This window comes from Pteropus medius, unplaced genomic scaffold (genome assembly GCF_902729225.1).
Source record: "Pteropus medius unplaced genomic scaffold, Ma_sr-lr_union100, whole genome shotgun sequence".
NCBI lineage: Eukaryota > Metazoa > Chordata > Mammalia > Chiroptera > Pteropodidae > Pteropus > Pteropus medius.
In genome coordinates this window covers 737,296-757,162 of record NW_024350927.1, presented here as the reverse complement: position 1 = coordinate 757,162, position 19,867 = coordinate 737,296, and the positions used below count along the sequence as shown (strand labels likewise).

Genomic DNA, 19,867 nt, shown 5'->3' with positions numbered 1-19,867 from the left:
AGATAGGCCAGAGATGGGCCCACAGCATCTCATGGTTTTGTGGGATTCCTTCACAAACAGGCTGCGCGCTTGCTTGTGCTAGGAGAAATGAAGGAAGGAGGGAATCAAACAGGACTTGGAAATGAATTTTGTGTGGCAGGCCTGCGCTAGCTCCGAGATGAGGTTGAAAAAAGACAAAACTCCAGCCCTCGGAGAGCACAAGTCTAGTAGAGAAGTAGACGTGGACCCAGGACAGAATGATAAGCACTTATGAGTGTGTGACAGGAGCAAGATGCTCCCGGAATTCAGAGGATAAGCCATACCAGGTCTGAAGAAGTCCTGGAAGGCTGCCTGGAGGAGTCAACGCCTGAGGCCAGCCCTAAAGGATGCGGCCCAGTTAACCAGCAGAAGGACTCCTACGTGCAGGGCAAAGAGGAGGTCAGCAAGGTGAGGAAGAAGCCCTGGGCGGCTCAGTGTGGCTGGAGCAGAGAAGGCGTTCTGGAGGAGATCATCTTTTAAGCAGTATCTTAAAGAAGCAGAGAGAGGTTGGTAGAGAAGATGAAAATAAAAACTGAGATGTGGGACCGAAAAAAAAAAAATCAGAAAGAAATTAAAATAGGGAACATGGAGGCACATTTATATTCATGGACACTTTTATATTAAGGGGGTGGTTTTCTTTTCTTTTCTTTTTTTTTTTTTGAAATATAGTGTAATGACTAGGAGCTGATTGAAAAAGAAGGCAGTCAATAGAGCAGGCACGCTGAGAGAAAAAATGGATTTTTGTAAATAATATAATTTTGAACTTGTCTTTTTCCCCCTCCCGCCCTCCCCAAATCTAATTGATTACCACCCCGTGATAAATGACACTCAGAGCAGAAGTGTACTAAGCACCATCACAAAGTGGTACCCAAGGAACAGGACAGATTATCCCTTCCTCCCGACAATGGCCACTCCAGGGAGGACACAAAACTCCCCTCTACACCCCCCTCAGCCGAGGGAGGGGTGTGGGCAATCGAAGAGGTAAGATAAATAATCCCTTTCTGTTTATGCTTTTCCTCTCAAAAAATCCTGGAAGCTGAAAGGTCAGCAGGGTATGTTCTACTGAACCCGTTTTATAGATGGGAAGACTGACGCAGGGCGGGGAGGTCAACAGATTTGCCCAAGTCCCCATGGACGGTTGGTAGCTAAGCCCGGGCTGGAACCTTGGTCTGACTCTATTAGAGCCAGGACTGCGGCGGGAGTTGGCGGGGGTCTTCACGGTGGGGAGAGAAGTGAACTCTAGTAGATACCCACTGGCATGGGACAGGCTTCTCCTTCCAAACATGCTGGGGTTTGTACAAGAACGGGCAAAGACCACGGCATGGTTTACAGAGCAAAGAGCCATCACATTATCTCCAAAGTGAGTTATGATGACCGAAACGAAGTTCTGCTTTCAAGACAAAGGCAGGCAATATTTCAGGGTTAATTTCATAAGACTGATCACCCGACCATTACCTCACTGAGTCAATTTTAACTGTGGAGTCTAAAATAATAACTCCGGTCTCCGCTGGTGGCCAAGGAACAGACGTGGGAGAGGTTAGCTGTAACGTGCAGCTGTGTCGGATGCAAAGCCATGTAACCTTCCCTGACACTAGATGAAATTGGTCAAAGAAATTTCTAGCAGCAATTGTCTTCACTTAAGACAAAGACAAACATAAACTGGGAGGTCCACTTGCTTGACTTGGGGTCAGTGGATTCAGGGGAGTTTATGGTAGTGGACTCCGTTTGACCATGGTGATGGACTCGTAGGATTTGGGGGCTCTTCCTACTGCGTGGAGCTGGTGTTACACAAGTGTGAGAATGTGTCCAGAAGTGGTTTGTAAATCCCGAAGCTTCACCCATGTCTAGGTTCTTGCCACTGCGACAACTACTATTTATTCCCTCTCCAAGCCACACATGCCTGCTCCGTGTCTCTTCACCTGAGGGTCATTTCCGGTGCGTGGTCCGCACCCCCCAGGAGAGCATCGTTCTGGCACAGACATCTCTGAAGACACAATCTCAAAGTCGGAAGGAATGAGGCAGTAATGGTGGGTGCGCTGGACACTGTCACACAAGCGTACGAGAGAGATTGATGAGCCAGGAGTCTTCATCGATGATTCTTTGCCATTATATACCACCTAGATCACAGCCGGCTGGCCCTGCTTTCCACGGCTCATGCCAGAGCCTGACTTTGAACTCAGGATTATTCTTGACCAGGACGTTCTGTGGACTTGACGCCTGTGTCTGCAGCTGGCCGTCTGCCTTTGGCTGGACACTGCTCCCAGGGCCATGGAATCTGTCCCAAGCATGGGCACATAAGGGGGCTACTCATTTTGCCCTTGGTCAGAGGGTGTAACAGGGATAGGATGGAGATGAAACTGGAGGTAGGCGTGGAGATGGGGAAGGGATCGAGACAGAAACAAGGATTGAGTTGAGGTGGGGATAGAGGTGGGGCAGAGGTAGGGATGGGGATCAAACTGGAGAAGGGGATGGGGGCAGAAGTGAGAATGGAGGTGGAGAAGGAAATGGAGAGGAGATGGGATGGAGGTGGGGATGGGATGCCCTTGGGAAGACTCAGAGTGGAGGAAGGCTGTAGATGACAAGCCTACGAAGCAGGTGGTTGTGGGGGACAGAGGGAAGGGAAAGAGAGGAGGAGGGAGAGAGGGCGGTAGTGATGTGTGGCGTGAAGCCTCCATACGCAGCCAGGGACTCCCAGGTGCAGGCAACTCCGTGACTGCCTTCACGCAGAGCCCGGCACCAGGCAAGATGTAGAGTGACGTTTTCCTAGGACACAGTGACTGCGGGCTCTGTCAATGGAGAGAATGTGGGAAGCCTGGGCTGTCCACACTGATATTAGCAGCTCTGTTGTGTCATCGTCCATACAACTGAAATCTGTTATTGTCTTATGAGCTTGATTAACTGTACGTATTGCTAACACCTGCTCAGAAATATAACGAGGGACAGGAACACAGCTCCCAATCAGGGTCTGTGTGGGTGGTGTGTGTGCCTTGGGTGTAGATCTCCAGAATGGGGATATGTGCACACACAGCTGTGTGTGTGTGTGTATGTGTGTTGGGGGGAGCACCCACGCTATGCAAAGAACCCTGGCCAGGATTTGGAAGGCCTGGGGGCCAGTCCAGGCTCTGCCCTTGACTCCTGGAGTGACCATAGGCAAAGCTCTCCCTCTTTCTGACTTCAGTTTGCTTTCCTGTAAAATGGAAGGTCTAGGCAATAGAAATACAACGCAAGCCACATATGTAATCGTAAGTTTTCCAATAACCACTTTGAGAAAAGTTTTTAAAGGTGAAATTAACTTTAATAATATATTTATTGAGTCCAATATAGCCCAAATGTTATTTCAACATGTAATCAATATAACATATTCAACTTTCTTTTTAAAATTGTTTTCAAAATGCAGTGTGTATTTCACACTTACAGCACATATCAACTCGAAAAAGCCACATTTTGAGTGCTCAGTAACCATGCGGGTGAGTGGCCACGAAGCCATGAGTGCCCCAAATGCACAGACTGAGTTTTATTCTCCCAGTCTGTAGCAAGGAGCCTCAAAGAAAGAATGTTATTAACTCATACTGCTAGAAGATGCAGCTGATACGTATTGGGTACAGTTTTAAAACACTTTCAGGTACTACTTCATTGAATCCCCAAAAGTACCATATAATTGCATTTTGCAGATGAGGAAACTGAGGTTCAGAGAGGTTAAATAACTTACCCAAGGTCACAGACCCATAAGTGGTACAGCTGACCTTTGAATCCTAAGTAATCGAGTTTAGACTCCACACTCTCAACCGTTGTCATTGACTACCTTCCTTCTATCAGTGATACAAATAATATTAATTAAAATTGCTAAACTGTATTGCAGGCTTATTATCTACCAGGCATCTTGTAAGCATCATCTCATGTATTCCTCCTCAAAGCAATCCTATAAGGAAGGTTCTACGTATCTCTTGGCATGGTCCCTTAATCTTTAGGGCATCCAAACCCGAGGGTTCTGGATTTAAGATATCCATGGAGGTTGAGTTGTGCCAGATGAGTGAGTGATCCCAGTGGCTAAAATATGTACTTAAGGCTAAAGGTAGCCGTGGGTATGAGTGTCTTCTTTCTTTCCAAAGATTGAGGTGCCACAGCTTTATGTCAGAGTTTGGGCTCTAGAGCCAGGGCGCTTAGGTTCAAATCCTGACTCTGTGAACCCAGGCAAGTTGCTTCACCTCTTAAGTTTCCCCATCTGTAAAATGGGAATCGATAAACTCACCTCATAGACTATGGTGAGGATTAAGCAAGTTAACACAGGTTAGGGCTCAGAACAGTTCCTGACTCGTGAGTGTTGGCCACTGTTGGCTCTTGCTGCGAGATCCAAGTTTTCAGTCGAGTTCTCGAAAAGTTAGATTGCAGAATCTGCAACTTCTGGGTAAATTGAAGTGTTCTAGTGCATTTTTCCCCTCTCGGAATTTCTACCCCATTACCATCTGTTTCATCCCATCTTATACTTAATTACAATTCTCCTTCTATTGTTCTCCCATTGTTTCCTGTTTGTCTGCTTCCCCTGCTGACAGCACATGGTGGCTGCCTGAAAGGATGAACGGTTGGTACCTGGCTTCCTTTCATTAGAACTTAAAATAGAGTTGCCAGGCTGCCGTTGCCTCTGCCAGACTGGGAGCTTCTCAGTCCTGTGTCTCTTCCATCACCGGGCGCCCACTCCAAACACCTGGCATCATGCCCCACACCTCGTAGGTGTCAGGAAATGCTTGTCTAATTTAAACTGAACTGGAGTGAAGCCCCCTGCAGGAAGGAAAGGCCCAGCTGCTTCACTTTCTCTACGTCCCCCCACTGCTCTTACGCAAGGGCAAAGGCGCAAGGCGGGACAAGCCAGAACTGACAGCCCCGCCCAAGGGAAGGGCTAAGATCCCGGCTACTGTCCTGCTGATTACAAGGGGGAAGGAGAAGGGGAAAAGTGTAGGAATCAGAAGAATGGGAAATTGCCGCCACGCGCTGAGACCTTTCCCGGTCTATTAGCTGGTTCTTTTTCAAATACGTCTGCCAAGTATGATTCCCATTTCACAAACTGGGGAACGGGGAGGCTCACGGTTTTGGCAACTTGCCCAAGGACACGGAGGTGATGCCGACTTAGCTGGGACTTGGACCCAGGAGTGCCTGATGGTTCCACGTGGGCCCTTTCCAACACCCCGCAGTGCCTGGGAGCACGGGCTTTGGCAAAGCAGCCGGTGGCAGCTGGTGAGAGCAGAGAGGTGAGCTGGTGGGAGGCGGGGCCAACCAAAGTGAGCCAGCTTCTGGAAAAAGGGAAAGCGGGAAGGAAGCCCCCTCGCTCCCAATGTCTCTCAAAGTCATCTACTTCTCTCTACTGTCCTCACCGTAGTCTAAACGACCAATCGTTTAACCTTAAATTCGTACTCTGTTTCCAGTCTCTTCAGAATGCCACTCGAATCATGTCACTGCTCTTGCTTAAGACCTTCGATGGCTCCCCACTGCTCTTAGGGTAAAGAAGAAAACCTCACGAACCGTAGAGTGCTGGCAAATCCGCTCTCTGGGGCCTGGGACAGGGGAAGAAACAGATAAGCAAAAAAAAAAAAAAACAAAAAACCCAAACAAACAAACAAAAACCCTGATTCGTAGCCCTGGCTGATTTCCATGGTGTAGAGACGCCACTGTGGCCCGTGTCAAGCTAGCAGCGGTTGAACAACTAGTTCACAAAATTCTCTGAAAATGTCACAGTTGGCTCTCACAAGCCCGTAATCACCCGCCCCAGCGAGTGGTGGCCCCGCTGTCAGCTGCCCTGCTCATCTCTCCAGCCCCGCTGGGCACGACCTTCCCCCGGCTCCTTGAATTCCCATGGCAACGGCCTGCCTCCCAGCCCTCCTGCCCTGGGCCAACCTGCCCCAGGCCTTTGCGATGCTGGTCCTATCATCCACATACGTTGCTTCCTCAAGTCACAGCAAATGTCACTTCCTCAGGCTTGGGTCGGACTTCTTTATACTCTGTCACACCTCCCAGTACTGGGGCACTTAGCACGGTAACTGTGCGATCTCTCGATTCATGCTGTTTTATCTACCAGCCTGTGAGCCCCGGGAGGCAGGGCCCTCGTCCATAACCCCAGGAAAGACATCAATCTCACTGTGGTTGAAGCCAGTGTCACCTCCTGGAGCTGTGCAACATTTGCTCCACCTCCCCACCTCAGCCCCGCTCAGCACCCAGCATTATCTTAGATAATCAGTCAATTTTCCTGAATCTCCGCTTAAGCCTCTGTCTTCCTGTGCTTCCCTTTTGGGTAGCTCCTCCCACCTCCATCGAAGTGGTGGCTGCGGACACACCAGCCCCCTTCAGCCGCTATCAGGCCCAGAACTTCACGCTGGTCTGCATCGTGTCTGGAGGGAAACCAGCACCCACGGTGAGTACCCCTGAAGTGCCAGTTCCTCCTCAGTCCCTGCCAGACCCCGTCACCTTCCTCCGCGGCTTGTCCAGCTGCAGGTATCACCACGGTGCCCACTCCGGAGAATGAAGAAGAGAGGGCGGCACATTGCCCTCACTGACCCCCGAAGCACCCTTGGCGTCCCACGAACCCAAACAGAGAACCTATGGGCTGCATGGTCCCAAGACTCTTCCAGTGTTGACATTGTATAATACTTCAGATCTTGACCCTGAGACTTTCTTACATTACGAGGATCAGTGAGGGGTGGATAGGTAAGGTTAGAGTTCAAGATGAGGAGGCAAGGCATTTCAAACCCTGACTGTCTCACAGGCACGGTCCAGTGGGGAGACCGAGGGACTCAGGCCATCCTCACCCAGGACCTAAGCCCAAACAGAACCAGCCGCCCAAGACAGGGCATTGGGCAGGTGTGCACAGACACGGGATAAGGCTGTAGCCAGGTGTGCAGAGGCACAGGCAAGGCAGTAGGTAGGTGTACAGAGGCAAGCCTTTGGTGAGGCCCATTACCCTCCACCCACACCTTATATTCCCAAGAAGAAGGATTAAAAAGAAGCTTCAAAGCCAGCAATGGGTGAAAGCAGGACTCAAGTTCTCCCCTTTGGAGCCATAAAGAGATCTGACCTTCCTAAAATCAAGCAAGTTAGTCTTTTTCCCAAAAGAAAAGCTTTTCCAGAGGGCCTAAAGAAAGGCTCCTCACAGCCCTGGGCATGTGGGAAAACCCCCCTCCCCCAACCTGCCCGCTCCTGCCACTTAAGACATGGCAATAAAATGTTCAAATATATGTATAAAAGATCCCCATCTCCCCATATTCCAGGCATCTTATGTTTGCCTGGAACTTCAGAACTTGAAAGAATTCTTTGATATAAATTACAAACCTGCTTTTGAAGCACTTTTCCAAAAAAAAAAAGAAAAGAAAGAAAAAACCCAAAGCAGGCTATTATGTGCATAAGAGATTCTTCGTTGGAGCTATAAACTCTGACAGATTTTCTGCATTGCACATTTCATTTACCTCCCACCTCTTCCACCTCCCTGGCCTTTATACCCCTCTTCCTGCCCCCCTCAAATAATCCTCCATCATTTGCCCCTGCCCCCTGCCCCCCAGCAGCAGTGACGGCATCCTCAGACCTGTTTCCTGCTCTCTTAACGCCCTGTCTCCCATTTATTTATTTATCTGACTTATTAAAAATATATGTATATACACACCCCATCTCCACAGGCCTCTCGGCGCATGTACCAAAATAAAAAAAGACAGCAAGTTAAATTAGACGACGCCTCTCAAAACTTGAACTCTCCACTAGCAGAGAAAGCGAGAAAATGTTCGCTTTTGCCACACCTAGTTCCCTCCCGCACACACACCTGTTTCTGCCTTGTCTCCAAAACCTCCAAAACGTACATACGCACAGAGATCATTCACTCTTTCCTCTGCTGACATCACATTTAATCTCCACCTTCTCCTTCAACCAGTTGCTCTCCCCAGGTAAGCGTGGACCACCCCTTGGAGCCCAGGTGGCTGCCAGGCTGTGTCCAGGGCCCCTCTTTCTGCACACTGTTTGTAAGCGTCCCACAGCCCCACGAAGTAGCTGCTCTTATTCTCCCTGTACGAGTAAGGAAACTGAGGCTCAAAGAGGCCCGTCAGCCGGTAAGTGATGGAGATGAGCTTAGCCTCTGCCACCAGGGCCTTTGTATCCCCACTGAACAGAGCTGACTCAGAGTCTTGGGGTGCTGGAGAAAAAGGAACAAAGGGAGGTCCATCTGGAAGGCTCCTAGGAGGAGGCGGCTCCGGAAGGACTGGCCCCCTGTGGCCGTTTCCTGGGAGTTCATTGGGAGGTCTAAGTCTTTGGCACGAAAACTTCTCCCACACCCTCCTTGTAATTTCAGGTTTATTTCAAAAGAGATGGGGAACCGATTGATGCAGTGCCCCTGTCAGAGCCGCTGGCTGCAAGCTCTGGCCCCCTTCAGGACAGCAGGCCCTTCCGCAGCCTCCTGCACCGGGACCTGGACGACACCAAGGTGCAGAGGTCGCTGTCCCTGCTGAACACTGAGAACCGGGGCGGGCGTCCCTCCACGGAGCACCCTGCCCACGGCCTGACCCCGGACCCCAGCATCCTCTTCCAGCCGACCACTGAGAACGTCCCAGAGACAGTGGTGAGCCGCGAGTTCCCCCGCTGGGTCCACAGCGCCGAGCCCGTCTACTTCCTGCGCCACAGCCACAACCCCGGCAGCGACGGCACCGTGGAGGTGCGCGCCCTGCTCACCTGGACGCTCAACCCGCAGATCGACAACGAGGCCCTCTTCAGCTGTGAGGTCAAGCACCCCGCGCTGTCGATGCCCATGCAGGCAGAGGTCACGCTGGGTAAGGCTTGGTGGGTGCCCTTCTGCAGGCCCCCTGCAGAGCTGGGGGGTGGGGGCCTTAGACTAAGGTCCCTGGGCTGCTGGCCACTGTGGAGATGGGGAGGAGATGAAGCAAACTGGAGTCGGGGTGAGGCACAGGGTCGGGGCTCTTCTGGAAGTTTGCTGAGCTGGGTCGGAGAACATGGGAGGGAAGCCAGGGGAGTTCACCAAATAGGGTCGGGAACACGGGTGGTCGCAGCAGAATCAAGAATATGGGTCAGCATCAGAGAACATGGGAGGTTTTCGAGACTGAAAACAGGACAGGAAGGCGCAGGGCGGGCTGCTAGGGAAATGAAGGAAGGAAGAGTCGGGGTCCTTCGGGGAAGGACCTTGCTGAGTCAGGTCACGGAAAGGTCAGGAAAGACTTTCTTGGTCACAGTCAGGGGCATAGGAGGTGACAAGGAGGTTTTCTGGATCAAAGAAGAGACCCATGAGCTCAGGCGAGAGTTCCTAGGTAAGGGTCATTGACGTGGCAGGCCTGAGGCTTGTGGGGTCAAGGTCAGGAAGCTTTGCCAGCTTGGGGTCAAGAACTCATAGAACATGGGAGGACACCCCTCTGTAGCAAGAACCTTTGGAGTCACCCACTTTTCTCACTCTTTTCTCATATCCCGTGTCCAAGCCGTCACCAAGACCTGGCAGCTCAACCTCAGAAGCTGTCCCACACCTGGCACTTGTTGTGGTTTCCTCTATGATCACCTAACCCAAATGCCATCAGTGCACACCTGGATGGTTACAGTAGCTGCCACACGGTGCCTTGCTTCCACAGGCCCCTCTTCTATTCTTCACCCTGATCGATCCATTTAAAATATTAATCAGATCATGACTCAAATACGCACCCACCCAAAATTCTCTAAAGGTGGACAGATTGATAGAACAGAATAGAATCCAGAAATAGGCCCTCACATATAGACTCGATTGATTTTTGACAAAAGAGTCCAGGCCGTTCAATGGGGATAAAGAAGTCTTTTTAACAAATGACCCTGGAACAACTGGAGAAGCATAAGGCAAAAATTAACCTGGACCCTTACTTCGCATACACACAGAATTAATCTGAGAGAAATCATAGACCTAAATGTAAAACCCAGCGTCATAAATCTTCTAGAACAAAACATACAAATTTGTCTTCGTGACGTCGGGGTAGGCAAAGATTTCTTAAAGAGGTCACAAAAAGCATTAAATGAAAATTTGAAAGTTGGTAAATTGGACTTAATCAAAATTCAAGTCTGCTCATAAGAAGGCAATTTTAAGAACATGAAAAGGCAAACTATAGACTAAGAGGAAATATTCTAAATACAGATATACAATAAAGGATGTGTGTGCAGAATATAAAAACAACTACTATCGATCGATAATGACAAGGCAACTTGATTATCTAAAAAAGCAAGATCTACAAGTGGCCAATAACTGTAATAGAAAGGTGCATATTACCATTAGCCGTCAGGGAAATAAGACTAAAACCTCACTGAGATACCATTTCACAACCACTTACAATGGCTAAAATCGAAAAGATGGACAATACCAAATGTTGGCACGAATGTCGAACACTCAGAATCCCCATGCGCATCTGGTGGCAGTGTGGAGCAGCGTGGCTGCTTGGAAAACTGGCAGTTTCTTGCAAAGGTAGAGCTACCCCAATTCTATGACCCAGCAATTTCACTCCTAAGTATTTACCCAAGAGAAATGAAAACATAGATCCGCGAAGACTCAGACGTGAGTGTTCAGAGCAGCTTCACTCATAACAACCACGAACACTGTAAGTAGCCCCAGAGTCTATAATTAGGAAAGTAGACGAAAAGAATTGTGATATTTTCGTACAGCAAACTACTTCGCATTAATCCAAATGAATGAACGAACCGATACACGCAACGACGTAGATGCAACTCAAACCGTACTGAGTGGAAGAAGCCAGACGGCAAAGGGTGCATACTGATGATTCCACTTATGTGAACTTCTAGAACGTAAAGCAAATCTCTGAGGGAGATGTCAATCGAAACCATGTTTACCTATGGAAAGTGGAAATTGGCTGAAGGGAGGCATAAGGGAAGCTTTTGGAGGGACGGGAATGTGTTAGAGTTTGACTGGGAGGGTAGTTACATAGGCATCCTAGTTATTAAGATTCATCAAATTGTGTACTTAAGAACAGTGTGTTTCCCTGTGTGACTGGCATCACATATAAAACTAAACCTCAGTGGTGTTCATTTATCATTCACCTCCGCTCCGTCTGCTCCAGCCACGGGGTCCTCCTTAATCTTCCTTGAATACATCCAGTTCAGCTCCTCCTCTGTGACTTTGGCTTTCTTTCCTTTTTGCCCAGAATCTTACCCCAATATTCTCAATCTCTCCTTCATTAAGATCTCTGCTCAAATCTTCTACTCAAATCTTCTACCGTGTCTCAAACAGGCTCTTCCTCCTGGACCCATCAGCAACTTACCTTGCTTTGCTTTCTGACATTGTATTTATTTTCACCTACAAGTATATTATATATTTCCTCATTTCGTGGATCCTCCACTGGAATTTAAGTTACATGAGGACAGGATCCTTACCTGTCATGTTTACATGATATAGGGCTCAGAACAATCCTTAATGTGTTACTTAATAAATGCTTGTTTAATAACAATTAATTAATACTTTTCTGCATTGTTGTGAAGATTAATTAGGGCTGTGTATACAATGTGCTTAACACAGTGACAGAGTAAGCACTCAGTAAATATAAGTTACCATTATCATTCATCATTGTATCCTCGACATTGCCCTACATAGTGACCAATAAATAAAAAACTAGATGGGTAGAACAGATGAATGAATGGGCTGGTGAGTGGATTGGTAGGTGTATGGGTGCTAGATGGATAGATGGAGAGGTGAGAAGTGGGGGTGGGATGCGTGGATGGATGGATGGATTAAATGGATACTATAGATGGATGGATAGATGATGAGTGGATGGATGGATGATGGATGGATGGATGAGTGAGTAGGTGGTAGATGGATGATGATGGATGGATGGATGGATGGATGAATGAATAAATGAGTGGATGGATAAATAGATGGATGGTTGGATGAGTGGGTAGGCGGATGGATGGATGGACGGATGGGTGGGTGGGTGAGTGATGGTCTTAGTGAACACCCAGAATCCTGGGGAAAGCCTAGAGAATCTTTTCCATGGGATTTCACAAGTCTATTTTTGCAGCAGAACGCTCCACAGAGGGAAAGAGGGCAGCTTATGTAACCAGGATCGTTTGCATTCTCTTGAGCAGGTAGACAGCACTTTACATTTCACATTACTGTCTCATATCTCTCCCCATTACCATTTTCAGAGCAACTCATCAAACAGGGTGGTAGCTTATTCTGCCCATTTTTAGGTGTGAAAACTGAGGACCAACAAGTTAAATTGACTCATCCAAGTCATGCATCCAGAGGGTAGAAGGCTGGGCCTCAATCCTGGGTCTCTGGACTCCCCTCTTTCTATCTGTCCAGGGGTGGGGAGTAGTGAGAGCCTCTGGGCTGAGAACATGCCTTCAGGTACTCTCGGTGTGTATTCTAGGAGCAGGCAGTGGGGGCCAGGAATTCGGGGTCCGCAGCTGCTAATGGGTTTCAGGGTGGTGGCAGAAGTGCGAGGGTGACAGCGACTGGCCTGGCTTCCGGATGGAACATCTTGACGCAGCAGTGAGGGCGGGAGTGAGTGTGGGGGCCATCTGCTGCAAAGGCGCTTGTCCGTCAGCAGCTGCTCAAGGATCAAGCTTAGAGAAATGAGGGAAGAGCAGACCCCTCGCCTGCCCCACTCTACCCCTAAGGGTCAGCTCTACACAGGAGCCTCCAGGAACCGCAGCTCAGGTGGCGGGGGAGGGGGCCTGGCTGCCCAGGTGGGAGAAGGCATCAGCTCTCCCTCTCCTCCACCCCTGGGCTCCTGGCTTCCCTCTGAAGACCTGTGTGCCGTCGAGTCCTCCTTCCGCTACTTCCTTTCTGTGTCGCTTTGGGCAAACTACTGCCCTCCCTACGGCCATTTTTATAGCCTGCGGAATGGGCTTCAAGGTAACCTGCCTCATATGCACTAGGATGGGTGTGACCGTCCTAAAACGGGGTTTAGTGCATTTTAGGCACCTGATAAATGTCAAATCCTTCTCCCCTCGGGGTCAGTGTGCCCAGGTCTGCGCCCGAAGGAAAGGTGTCTGACTTTATCTTCAGGGAGGGGCTCCCTCATCTAAGAGACAAGGATGCCCTTCTGCGCCCTCTGCTGGCTGCAGCAGCACAGTGCCGCCCCAGCCGGACAAAAGACCAGACAAAAATAACCCAGGGCCACACTACCCCGTGCAGTTCCTTCCACCTGCAAACTGACCTACACAGAACTTGAATGTTAATAAAGAAGGTGAGAAAGTAGCTCGAGCCCTTCGTGACCTTATGGGGACAATCTCAAATGTTGGAAGGTTCAATGAGATCGTGCACAAGGTGTGAGCAGGGTCTGGCACTAAGTACATGCTCGACAAATGTTAGCCCTCAACCTTCCATCTCTTGATATTCCTAACAACCAAGGTGGCGGTTAGGCATGGGTTGTTATTATTGTTCTCATTTTGTATTTGGGGAAAGCCAGGTGAAGTGACTTGTCCAAGGGCACACAAAACAGGTTAGAACTGGCTCTCTGTGTCCCAGGCCGGCTCTCCTTTCTTGCTCTTAACGGATGCAGCCACAAAAACCACCCTCACCTTCCCCGCTGTTCCCCAACTCAAAGCAGGCCCAGAGTTCCCCACTGATGGCTCCCTCAGCCCCGCGTGGCACTTCAGATGTCTTGCTTGTGGTTTAATTAATAGTCCTTTGGTCTCCTTCTCAGAGAATGAACTTGGCAGTGCCTGGGAGACCACCCGCATCTGCCGGCTGCTCTAATTTCTGCTCAGCGTTTGAGTGGGAGGAGAGGCTAGGGGAGCAGGCAAGGGCAGATGGGGGAAGTCCCAGGCCAGGCCCAGGGCCTGGGAACAAAACTTTTATCCTGCTCCCACCCCTGGGAGATGTCCACAGAGAGTGGCACAGAGCACGGCACTCCTACCAAAACCCTAAGACCTTCCTCCAGCCCAGGAAGTGCTGCAGGATCTGTCCCCAGCCCCCACTCTCATCACCCCCTGACCTGCTGCCTCAATGCCATGCCCTGGCTGTTCCCTCCACACAAGCTTCACGTCTCAGCTGAAATGTCACCTCCTTGGGTCTGACTCTGCATAATGTGACGCTCTCCTATAGTTTCTCGTCTATGCCCTTGTTTGCCTATCAAATGTCTCCCTACTAAAGCATGAGCTCTGAGTTCTCAGACGCTCGGTCTTGTTCACCACTGTGTCCCCAGCCCTGCCCCAAGGCCTGGCATATGGTCGGCTCAATAATTACTTGTTGAAAAAGAATGAGCGAGTGAACGCCTGATTGATTCTGAGGGAAAGTGTCCTGGCCTGAAAGTTGGGAAATGGGGGGAATGGTCTCTGTGGTGACCTTGGACAGGCCCCTTTGCTGTCCATGGGCCTCGGTTTCTCAATCTGAAATCTGAAAGGATGGACCCAGTGACCCCAGTGGCTCTTCCATCCTGATATTTTCAGTTCCCATGACAGCGACGGCCTTGGGCATCTGGTCTCCCAAACTCGGAGATGGAAGGGAATTTTAAAGAGACCGTACAAGGGCTTGAGGAAAAGAGGCAGGAAGGACAGAGGCCCAAGGAAGGAGATGGTCCCCCCACACCTTGCCCACCTCTACCCATCCTCCACCTAGAGGTTCCAGAAAAACTCCACTGATCAGACCCTTGTCACACCGGCTTGTGCTCGTCTTTCATTCCCACTGAGGGTGAACCTCACAGGGTGGAGACCGTATTCTGTACACTGCTGAATCTCCAGGTCCCAGCATCATGACAGGGGCTCAGGAAAGGAGTGAGAATGAATGCAGGCAGAGTCCAGTGATGGAGCGAATGCCTCGGAGCTCCAGCCTCAGCAGCCACTGACCCCGAGGATGCTGACTGCTGGATTGCAACGTTCTCTTCCTTTTCCCCTGCCCTTCCTTCCCTTGCTCAGTCCCCCGTCCCCTCACATGCATAAGCTTCCTCTCCCTACAGGTGCTCCCAAAGGACCCAAAATCGTGATGACGCCCAGCAGAGCCCGGGTCGGGGACACAGTGAGGATCCTGGTCCATGGATTTCAGGTCGGCCTCTCTCTGAGCATCTGGGAGGGTGGTGGGAGGTGGGAGTGGCACCGAGTCGCACCAGCATCCCTGGCAGCGTGCTCTGAGACCCTTCACTTGACCCCCCAGCCCAGACCGTGGGTCTCAGGCTACCAGAGTTGGGTTCTAGGAGGAATGACAAGAAGGGCATGTGTTTTTGCTCACACATCTAGAACTTGGAGCAGACGTAGCTCATAGACCTTGACACGCTTTCCAGCCGTTTTCTGTCTGGCATTTCAGGCAGTCTCGCCCAACCCATCAGAGGAGAATGCGTTGCCAGCCCTGGCCAGGCCAGGCCTCTGTCCCCTTCTCGCTCTGGCAGAATGGTTCCACCTGTGACCCGACTCTCCCCTGCTCTGGCCAACAGAATGAAGTCTTCCCCGAGCCCATGTTCACGTGGACGCGGGTCGGGAGCCGCCTCCTGGACGGCAGCACAGAGTTTGACGGGAAGGAGCTGGTGCTGGAGCGGGTGCCCGCCGAGCTCAATGGCTCCATGTACCGCTGCACAGCCCAGAACCCGCTGGGCTCCACCGACACACACACCCGGCTCATCGTGTTCGGTACGCTGCATCCGACTGACTGGCGGTCAGGGCTTCCCAGGGGACAAGGCCTGGCCAGCATCATCCTGGGGAGGAGGAGGAGAGAGCAGCAAAGGCCTGAGTCCCCTAAATTCACTCTGAGAGGGTGCCCCACAGGGAGGCATTATAGTTGAGCAGCTAAAACCAGAGAGCTCTGGGTTCAAGTCCCAGACCAACCCCTTAGCAGCAGGGCAGCCTTGGGCAAACTGCTTCACCCCCTCAGTTTCTCCATCTGTACAATGGGGCTGACACTGCTCAGCCCATGGAGGCTGTGTGGCCGTGCTGAGACGGTACCCATGACACCACACAGCAGGCGCTGGAAAAGGGGGAGCCCCTCACTGCGTACTGAACGCCATCCCTCCCTACTTTTGTTCTTTCCAACAGAAAACCCAAATATTCCAAGAGGAACGGAGGATTCCAATGGTAAGTCTCCACCTCAGATCTTCTTGCCTAAAAGTGAGTGACTGTCAAGACTCCAGGAAGCTCTGGTCCCCAAATCACCCATTTGCCTACCCTTGCCCTTCCCCCAAGCCTCAGGCAATTGTCCTCTGGTTCCAAAGAGTCTGAGTCAGAGGTGGTTAGGAGTGGGCACTGAAACAATAAAGAGGGCTCAGCACCCCAAAGCAGCACTGAGAATTGTCAGGGACCAAGCATGTCCCCACCACCGTCCACGGCGACTCTAGTGCTCCTAGCTCAGACAGTTCAGCTGCCCTGGCCCCAAGAAAATGTGTCCAGCATTGATCATGGGGTTGTGTTCTAGGGCTTTGGACCACTCTATAGGGCAGGTGGGAACACAGACAGATGCCTCTGCTGCAGCCCTTCATACTGCCCTTCCCAGGCTGTCCCTTGACCTGGGTACCACCCTATGGGACCCAAACACTGCCGTCAGCCCAGCCAGCCCTCCCAGCCCCACACGGAGCCGATCTCACAGTTTGCAATGGAGGCCTCCACTCCTGGTCCCCGCTGGAGGGTCCTGATGGCCACTAGAGAGCCTGACCTCCACCCAGCAGGCCCAGGGCAAAGAACAGGTGACACACAGTTATGTGGGACAGGAGGCAGAGCTGGGATTTGAACCCAGTGCCTCCCGATGCTAAAGTTCAGACTGTTTGCTGGGGTTTGAAGCTCTGCTGTTCCCAGGCTCCACACCCCGCCATGCCCATCAGCAAGCACTACGGTGGCTCTGCAGGCTCTGACCTTGCTCCCTGCTGCTGACACAGGTTCCGCTTCTGGCCCCGCTGGCGTCCGGCTCACCTTGGTGCTCGCCCTGACAGTGGTCCTGGAGCTGACGTGAAGGCCCAGCTCCTGCTCCCACCACTCCATCCGGCACTGACATCTCTGCGATCGCTTTTCATTTCTTTTCTAAAATATTTCCAGTCTTGTTCTTAGTCTCTTTCTGTCTGTGTCTTGGCTTCTTCAGTCGGTTTAATTAAAACAAACAGAACGATTTTCCCCACCTCTGTCTGTGGCTCTGTATTCTCCACTTGTTCTATAGCAGCAACTGGCTGCCTGCTGGCGTCCAGCAATGGGACAGGTATGGGGGGGAGGGGTGACGAAGGAGATGGTTGAGGGGTGGAGGTGCAGCTCCGACCCAAATCCTAACAACCAGCTGTGGGAAGTTGCCAGAAGCTCTCAGGAAATCCAAGGTAAGCTGTTGCCATAACAATGCTGCATAACGAATCAACCCACACCTCAGTGGCTTGCAACAATAAGCAGTTATGATTATGTTTCTGTTCAGGATGAAGTGGGAAAGCTGATCCAGTCTGGGCTTATTGGGCAGCTGTACATCAGGGGACAGGTCAACTGGGCTAACCTCCAGGCTGCGGGTTGGTCTCTTCCACGGGTGTTTGTTAAAAGGGCAGCGGCTATCTGACATTTAAATCTCTTAGGGTAGATCATCAAAGCTCATGAAAAGCCCCAAACCATGCGAGCACAGTTAAAGCTTCAATCAAGGTCCAACACACATAAGTCAGTGGTAGATGTTACAGAGCTTTCTACTCAGCCACTAGAAGATCCCCATGCCATTCAGTCACTAGCTCAGAGGGAAGGACTAAGTGTCCCTGGGAGGGGCCTCTCTGAGCTGTGGCCAAAACCTGAGAGTGACCGAGGAGGCCCCATGAAGATTGTACTAGTCTAGACGGGATAGGCTATGCTGCAGTAACACATTAACCCTAGAGTCTCGTTGCCTTGACACAGTACAAATGTATCTGGGGCTATGAAAAACGCCCAAGGCAGTTTGGGCAGTCATCTTTCCTCTTGTAGCTATACCACTGGAACATGTAGTCTCTAGAATCTCCAAGGCAGGGGGAGATGGAGCTGGAGGATCCCTACAGTAGACAGAATAATGGCCCTCCAAAGATGTCCACTTCCCAGTCCCCAGAATCTGCGAAGTCACCTTATGTGGCCAAAGTGATTTTGCTGATGCCATTAATTTAAGGATCTTGAGAGGGGAAAACCATCTGTATTATACACGTGGGCCCAACGTAATCACGAGAGTCCTTGGAGTGAAGCAAGAAGACGATAAAAGGAGATGTGATGATAAAAGCAAGAGATTGGGGTGATGCAAAGAGGGGACCATAGCCAGGGAAGCTAGGCCACACCCAGAAGCTGAAAGAGGCCACGAAGCAGATCCTCTCCTACAGCCTCCAGAAGAAACTGGCCTAGCCGACATGTTTAGCACCAGAAGATTCATTTCAGACTTCTAACCGCTAGGAGTCTAAGAAAAATTAATTTGCATTGTTTTAAGTCACTAAGTTTGTGGAAATTTGTTATAGCCTCAATAGGAAATTCATATAATGACACGGGATGCTTTTAAAGGCTAAGTCTACTGGTGGCGTAGATCATCTGGCCAGAAATAGTCATGTGGCCCTAACCTAAGTGCAAGAGAGGTTGGGAAGTCGTCTTCGTATGTACCTTGGAACAGGAAAGGGAGTGGTGAACACAGAGCATTATGTCTGCCATGGAGAAGCAGAGGCCTGAGGAGCCAGAGGAGGGAGGGCTGGGAGGCCCCATCACCAGCAAGGGTCCTCACCCAGCTCCGCTGGATCAGAGTGACGTGGGCTTCTCCTCCCTTCCAGTGCCGGAGAAATGTGACCTCACTGAGCCCTTTGTGCCTCTCCCAGGCCATTCGAATGTCCGGGGAGTCGGAAGCCATTCCAACAAAAACTCCAAGCTCCAGACACACCAGGCTGGGGATTAAGCAGGGGCTCTGTCTCCTTGCTCTCATCACAGCCTCTTTGCCTCTGGCCAAGTCAGGACCTGGATGACCATTCAACTAATTTCCAGCTTGACTCTCAAATCTCTGACTCCCTAACGTGTCTGGAATTCCAGACTCAGACACTCATCCCTACAGTTACTCGCCTCTCCCGCTGCCTATCTGATATGTATCTCCAAGTTCATGTGGCTGACGCCCAACTTTTGATTTTCTCGTCCAGAACATGCTCCTTCCCCTTTCTCAGGAAATGGTACCATTTTCAACCAGCTGGCTGGGTCAAGCATTTAGCTGTTATCTTAGATTCATCTCTTTCCTTCATCTCCCCACATCCAATTCCACGGCTTGTTGACTTGTCTCTCAAAACTCTTCCTGAATTCACTCACTTCTCTCCTTGTCCCCTGCCACCTCCCTATACAAGGCTACGTCTCATCTGGAAAACTGGCTAAGCCTCCTATCTGATCTTCAGATTGCCCCCTCTCACTGTCTGATCTCCCCATTGCAGCCAGAGGAATCCTTGTAAACATAAATCATTCATGGTGCCCTCCGACTTGGAACCTTCCAGTGGTTTATCATATACCATAGACTGAATGCCTGTGTTTCCCCAAATTCATATGTTGAAACCTAATTCCCAATGTGATGGTGTTAGGAGGTGGGGCTTCTGAGAGGTGCTGTGGTCATGAGGGTGGAGTCCTCAGGAATGACATTAGTGCCCTTATAAAAGGGACTGCAGGGACGCTCCCTCATCCCCTTCGCCATGTAAGGACACAACAAGAAGCTGGAAATCTGCAACCTGGACAAGGGTCCTCACCAGACTTGAACATGCTGGAGCCATGATCTTGAACTTCTCACCTCCAGAACTGTGAGAAATAAATGTCTGTTGTTTATAAGCCACCAAGTCTGTGATATTTTGTTATAGTAGCCCAAACAGACTAAGACAGCATCGCACAGGAAATAAATCCGAACCTCTTACAAGTCAGATGCGATGTAACCCAGCCAGCTGACTCTCTGCTTCATTTTCTCTCTCTCTCTCTCCCTCCCTCCCCACATCCTTTATTC

General features: G+C 50.5%; 1 protein-coding gene across 1 annotated transcript in view; it reads left to right on the top strand.

Moving 5' to 3' along the window:
- IGSF21 (immunoglobin superfamily member 21) overlaps nucleotides 1–17,053 on the top strand; it is a 226,341-nt gene extending 209,288 nt beyond the window's left edge. The window contains exons 5-10 of the mRNA XM_039842076.1: nucleotides 6,303–6,418; nucleotides 8,336–8,810; nucleotides 14,919–15,004; nucleotides 15,390–15,582; nucleotides 15,985–16,023; nucleotides 16,818–17,053. Of these exons, the coding sequence (XP_039698010.1) occupies nucleotides 6,303–6,418; nucleotides 8,336–8,810; nucleotides 14,919–15,004; nucleotides 15,390–15,582; nucleotides 15,985–16,023; nucleotides 16,818–16,891 (983 nt within the window). The 3' untranslated portion in view covers nucleotides 16,892–17,053. The remainder of the gene's footprint in view (nucleotides 1–6,302; nucleotides 6,419–8,335; nucleotides 8,811–14,918; nucleotides 15,005–15,389; nucleotides 15,583–15,984; nucleotides 16,024–16,817) is intronic.
- Nucleotides 17,054–19,867: the final 2,814 nt, after the last annotated feature.